At 57.0% G+C, this 6,000-nt stretch overlaps 1 protein-coding gene across 1 annotated transcript; it reads left to right on the top strand.

Annotated features, from left to right (window-relative positions):
• The first annotated feature begins 896 nt into the window (after positions 1-896).
• On the top strand, positions 897-5,257 carry STMN1 (stathmin 1). Its single transcript, XM_075437989.1, has 5 exons — positions 897-936; positions 2,437-2,507; positions 3,248-3,420; positions 4,209-4,400; positions 4,762-5,257. The coding sequence occupies exons 2-5, from the start codon at positions 2,495-2,497 to the stop codon at positions 4,828-4,830; spliced, it is 447 nt and encodes a 148-aa protein (XP_075294104.1). The 5' UTR covers positions 897-936; positions 2,437-2,494; the 3' UTR covers positions 4,831-5,257.
• The last annotated feature ends 743 nt before the right edge of the window (positions 5,258-6,000 follow it).

The following is a 6,000-nucleotide window of genomic DNA, read 5'->3' as shown; positions in this document are numbered from 1 at the left end:
TGACCATGGTTCTGAGGTGACCATGGCCCTGAAGAAATTGGCTGTGGCCATAAGGTGACCGTGGCCATGAGGTGACTATGGCCCTGAGGCAAGCAGACATGGCCCTGAGGTGACCTTGACTCCAAGGTGACCATGGCCCTGAGGTGACCGTGGTGCTGAGGTAGGTGACTGTGGCCCTGAGGTAGGTGACCATGGCCCTGAAGAAAGCAGCCATGGCCGTGAGGTGACTATAGTCCTGAGGTGACTATGGCCCTGAGGCAAGCAGCCATGGCCATGAGGTGACCGTGGCCCTGAGGTGACCATGGTCCTATGGTGACCATGGCCCTGAGGCGAGCGGCCATGGCCCTGAGGTGACCGTGGTGCTGAGGTAGATGACCATGGTGCTGAGGCAAGCGGCCATGGCCATGAGGTGACGGTGGTCCCGAGGCGCCCACCCGAGCCGCGGCCCCGCTCCCACAGACGCCGCTGAGGGGCCGGGCGCCCCTGACCACACAAGGCCTCCGCAGGGCCCGGCTCCCCCCCGGGGCAGGAGACAAAGGGAGTCCCGGCGCTGCCGGGGCGCGGGCGGCGAGCGCGGCGCGGGGGTCGCGCGGCCCCGGGGCGGCCCGCGGCGGCCTGAGGCGTCGCAGCGAGGTCCCGCAGCCTCCGCTCGGGCCCCGCCGGGCCGCGGGGGTCACCGCCCCCCGCCACCCCCGCCCGCCCGCGGGGGACTACATCTCCCGGCGTGCACCGCGCGGGGAGGGGGGGAGAGGCGAGGGGCCGCGCGCCCCCCGCCCCGGCTCACACACACCACACCCCCTCCCCTCCCGCGGCACGTGCCGCCGCGCTGGGCCAATGGGGGCGGGGCGGGGCGGGTCACGTGGCATTGTTTGGCGCTTTTTTGTGCGCGGCGGGGCGGGCGGGAGCGGAGTGGGGCCGGGGCGGCGGAGCGGGAAGGTGGGTGCGCGGCGGCGGGGTGGGGGGCTGCGGCCGGCACCGAGGTGGGTGGGTGTCCGCGGCCCGGGGGGCTGCTGCGAGGACGGGGGAAGGGCGGTGGTCGGTGGGGCTCTGTCGGGAGCTGGGCGGCGGTGCCGCGATGGGGGGGGCTGGGGCTGGGTGTCAGGGCGAGAGGCGCGGCCGGGGGCTCCGCGGGCGCTTCCCGCGCCTGCCGCTTTTGTCCCTTCTCCTGGCGGGGGTCCCGTCCCCGCCCGCCGGCCGCTTTTCGGGCGTCGTGGTGACAAAGGGAAGGGAGACAATGGGCGGGGGGCGTCTTCAAGCCTCCCCCCCCCCCCCAAAATCTCGGTGGGGAAGGGGGTCTCTATTGTTCCGGGAGCGGGCGCCGCTCCGTGAGGGGCGACGCCCTGCTCGCCCCCTCCCTGACAGGACCCCGCCATTGTTAGTGAGGAAGGGGCGGCTCCCGAGCGGCCGCTCCCCCCCAGCCGCCCCCTCGACGCCACGGAGACCCGCGGTCGAGCCCCGCATGGCGGCGGGGCGGGGGGGGGGGGTGGGGGAGCGGTCGTCAGCCCCCCCCGGGGTAGAAGCGGGGATCTCGCACCTGCGGTGTGGGGGGGGGGGTGGGGGGCGCGGCAGGTGCCCGGATGTTACCGTTGGCCCCGCCCTCGTCCGAGCCCCCCGCGCGCGGGTGCGCGCGCGCGCGCTCTCTCTCTTTCCCCGGCGGTTTGAATCCGGTGCGGTTAAAAAGGCGCGGGCGGGGAGGAGGCGGGGCCTCGGCCCCGCCGTGCGACGGGCTCGGCGCCTATTGGTCGGCGGGCGGGAGGGGCGGTACCGCTTGGGGGTGGGGGGAGTCGGGTGGATGCGCGGTCCCAGCGCCGCCCGTCGGGACCGCGCACCCACCCGACCCCTGCTTTATCAGGTTCAAAACTGGGGGGGGAACCCTCCTTTCTGGCGTTTTTAAAGCGTTTTGTGGCTTTTCTTAATTCCGTCCCTTTATGATAAGGGGTGCTGGGCAGCGAGTGTGCTCCCTGTCTGCCGCGATGTGCGGCCATCTGCCTTCAGCCGTTAAAAATGGCATTTTAAGTGAGCTCGATGCACACCTCGACATCCTGCAGCGGGAGTCCTGGCTGTACTGCCCTATTGTCTCATGGATTTAACCCAGTGACCTGTATCTGCTGTGTGAAATACCCACAGCACCGTATGCTGCTGAATTAGTGGCAAAATTGAACTCTTTGTTTGCCTGTCGTGATCACAGTGGAATAAATCAGGGGCTGAAAGTGCCCGGCTGTACGCACAGACCCCGCAACACCAGTAAGAGAGAACCTCCCAGCTGTTCCCAGCAATGTTCGTCAGCCTCAGCCCCCCAGACTGCCTGGGATTACTGACTGCAGTAACCTACCCGGCTGTCTTTTGTTTGCTGGGTCTAATTATGCTTAGCAATTCTTATCAGGAGTTAGAAATTTGCGTACTTACTGTTCAAAGGCATGTCTCTTTGTTGTCTAGGAATCCAACCACCTGAAATTCTCCCAGAGTTGGCTTCTGGAGTCATATTTTCTTGGTCATGGCTACTTCTGGTATGTAGCATTATGTATGAAATACTACTGTGGGGGTTTTTTTCCACTTAATTTCCTCAGAAATAATTTTAAAACCTAATATAGTAAAATAAACTGTCGTCACCGTGCTTTCCTCCCATCTCCAGGCTGCTTTGGAGAAGCTGTTAAAAGCAGGCGCGTGTGAAAACATACCAAAAGCCCTGAGACTAGGCTGTTAGCAGATGGGCTCGGCTCGTCTGCGTGCCATCTGCTCCGTTAGCAGAGCTGACTGTCATCGAGACGTCGTGGCGATCAAAACCGGTGTGCTGGCGCAGCTGACACCGTGCAGGGCTGACGCGCCTGTTCGTAGGTGTTTGAAGAGAGAACGCTGGCTTACAGATTTCTTTGAAAACTGGTTTCAGTTCTTGGCTGTGTCAGGTTTTGTGTGAACACCTTGAAACTGCTCCTCAGGCTTGTTGTTGGAGAAAGAATGCTTTTTCCTTTGAAGTACTAATAAACTTGCTTTCACGACCCTGGATATTAAAGGCTAAAATAAAATGTCAGGTGCTTGGGTAATGTAGTATTGAGGAAGAGCTGCAAACAAAATTTCCTGCTGCATTTATGAATGGTGGTACTGCTGCTTAAAACTATTGGCTCAGATGCTGACTGTGCCCTTTAGTGAGCTTTGTGGAATTGTTGAAGGCTGTTGTTCATGTTACCTGAGCCAGTTCCTGGCTTAAAATACTGTTTGTTTTTTTTTTTTCCCCCCCCCGTGTTCCTAGATATCCAAGTGAAGGAACTGGAGAAGCGTGCCTCTGGGCAGGCGTTTGAGCTGATACTCAGTCCGCGCTCAAAAGAAGCAGTCCCAGAATTCCCTCTTTCTCCCCCAAAGAAGAAGGATGTGTCACTGGAAGAGATTCAGAAGAAGTTGGAAGCAGCAGAAGAGAGACGCAAGGTACATTTGGAACGGCTTAAGTGAGCTCTGCTCAGCTAGTCTGTGCAAGTTGTGTGGGTTTTTTAATTGTTGCTCGGGACAAGTGATATCAGCTGTTTATGTTGTGGTAAATGGAATATTAATTGAACTTTGCTGGAATCTGTGGGGCGCTTATGAACCTTTGTTGTGGTCTGCAGGGCCATAGCTTTGTTCCCAAAGTGATCTTGAATGGTCACTTGAAAAACTGGGAGAAAATGTTTAGTTGAGAGGGGATGCTCTTTCATGAAGAGGCTGTTTTTCTTGTCTTTAACATTGTAACAGATTAATTTTCTCCTAGAAAATGTAGTGGTGAATCTGTAATGAGGAGGTTTGCAAGTACGGTGTCTGACTTGGATGTAAGATCTTGCTGCTGAGCTGTAGCTTGGAGCCCTTGGCTGTGCAGAGGCTCACTAACTGCAGTGCAGCCTCCTCTGTGACCTGCATCACAGCCATTTGCCATTCTGCGAAGTGAGAATCTACCATCCAGTAATGTTAAAAAAAAATGTTCTTTTTTCTAGAAAAAAAAATCCCATTTAACAGGGCTTTCAGGTAATGACAGAAACTAAACTTCCCTGCTAGTTTGTCATGGTGAAATATGGGTTATGTGGGTGGTGGGAGCACCGGGGAGTGCTGTCCTGCGCAACTTCCTGGTGCTGTTCTCCAGCAAAATAGCAGAAAATGTTTTCTCTCAGGATTTGCGAGCATCTCGACTGTGGTTGTGTGTGGTTCGTCTGGTTTGTGTTCAAAGCCTGCATCCCCTGTTTTGTTAGTCTCACGAAGCAGAAGTCTTGAAGCAGCTAGCTGAGAAGCGGGAGCACGAAAAGGAGGTGCTTCAGAAAGCAATTGAAGAAAACAACAACTTCAGCAAAATGGCAGAGGAGAAGCTGACCCACAAAATGGAAGCTAACAAAGAAAACCGCGAGGCACAAATGGCTGCTAAACTGGAACGCTTGAGGGAGAAGGTGGGTGTCGAGTCCCCGTTCCCCTTTGGGAGAGAGTTCATCCGTGCTCCTCGCTTTGAGAACTGGCTAAATAAAGCCGAGTGAGGGGGTTGCTGCGAGCAGACAGCCAGCCCTGGGAGTTCTGTGGTGGTCTGACCTTGAAAGGTTGTGAAACCTGCAAAAGGCTTTGCAGAAATCCTCCTCTTGGGGAGAGGGGCTGGGTGGAGTTAGAGCAGCATCTCGCTTTCTCCGTCATCCCGTAGCCCCTGCCAGCACCCCACGCTCGGGGGTCCCTGCTGCGAGCGGTGGGTGGAAGCAAGCCGGGGCGTGCTGTGCCCCCTGTGCCCCGGCAGCTCACTGCTCCCCTGCTGTTGTCTTTCAGGACAAGCATGTCGAAGAGGTTCGAAAGAACAAAGAAGGCAAAGACCCTGGTGAGGCTGAAACCGACTGAATTCGTGCTGGAAACTGACTCTCTCCCCCTCCTCTAAATATCCAAAGACTGTACTGGCCAGTGGTTTTATCTTTGTTTTTGGTTTTTCTTAAGTTTCTAGAAACTGATGTAGAACTGTAAAATTAGCTCCAAACTGTACACTTTCTTTGGGGGCTAGAGGGGAGACCTTACATGTTTCACTTTTTCTAAAGTGTTGTCTTTCCAGTGTAGCTATCTTCTTGCATCCTTTCCTACCCCAGCGCGCCTGCTGCGGGGTGATGGCTAGTACTGTATCAGCTCTGTAAGACGTTTGTGGAAGGAATACGTAGTGTGCCGTTCCATGCTGAATCTCTGTTACACTTCAAAAATCTGACTCTGTCCCAGTCTGCTAAAATACTGCTGTAACTGAGTGACTAAATAAAGCTGCACAGTGCTGTTGTTATGAGAATTGCTGCTGAAAACGACATCAGAAACAAAAAAGTCAGTTGGCTGAGGTGGGCAGCAGGCCTGCCCGCCCCGTGCTGGGTGGAGGGGTCTGTAGCAGCGCTGTTCCTCGCATCCACAGGCGTGCTGCATGCCGGCCTTCCCCCAGAGCACCCCCTTTGTCTCCGTTTCACAATCGGAGCCTTGTTTTGACACCTCAGCGGTCGTCAGCTGTTGTCTCTTTTTGTCAAAAAGAGTTCAGAACCACCTCCCTTTGGCTGCTGCCACTTCAACAAACAAGTCCTTGTTGCCACATGACTGGGCTGAGGCTTTTTTTGGTAAGGGTTTCTAGAAGATCACTGTTGAATGGCAACTTGTGTGTCGCTTCCCGCAGCCTCAGAGCGTGGAGTCTGTGACCTGTTCTGTGCTGGGACCCCAAGTGCTGTGGTGGAGAAAAGAACTGGGTTGGGTTTGGTGTCTGCCTGCAGGTGTGTGGGGATAGCACATGGTGCTGCAGGGTGGGTCTGGAGATGGGCTCCTGCCTGCACCCAGATGTGTCATCTGTGTTTCTTCTGGGGTGTGAGAAGTAGATGCGACTGTACTCGTGTGGTAAGGAGAGATGCTGGTTAGGTAGAGCGGGTGCCTTAAATCCCAAACCCTTCCTCCAAGGATGCCCGCGGGTCCCGGTGCCGCTCTGTGGGAAGGAGCGGGCTGCGGTCGGAGGTACTCAGCCCTAGGGAGCGCGTGCCCAGGGAGGCCTTGGGTTCT

The sequence above is a fragment of the Opisthocomus hoazin genome, chromosome 17 (assembly GCF_030867145.1).
Source record: "Opisthocomus hoazin isolate bOpiHoa1 chromosome 17, bOpiHoa1.hap1, whole genome shotgun sequence".
Taxonomy (NCBI): Eukaryota; Metazoa; Chordata; class Aves; order Opisthocomiformes; family Opisthocomidae; genus Opisthocomus; species Opisthocomus hoazin.
Note: the sequence above shows the minus strand (reverse complement) of the source record. Positions and strands in the feature narration are given on the sequence as shown.

What these genes read in the sequence shown, in the direction of transcription:
- STMN1 (XM_075437989.1), top strand. An exon ending in CAGCAGAAGAGAGACGCAAG is followed by an intron (nt 3,421 to 4,208) that starts GTACATTTGGAA and finishes CTGTTTTGTTAG; the next exon opens with TCTCACGAAGCAGAAGTCTT. An exon ending in TGGAACGCTTGAGGGAGAAG is followed by an intron (nt 4,401 to 4,761) that starts GTGGGTGTCGAG and finishes GTTGTCTTTCAG; the next exon opens with GACAAGCATGTCGAAGAGGT.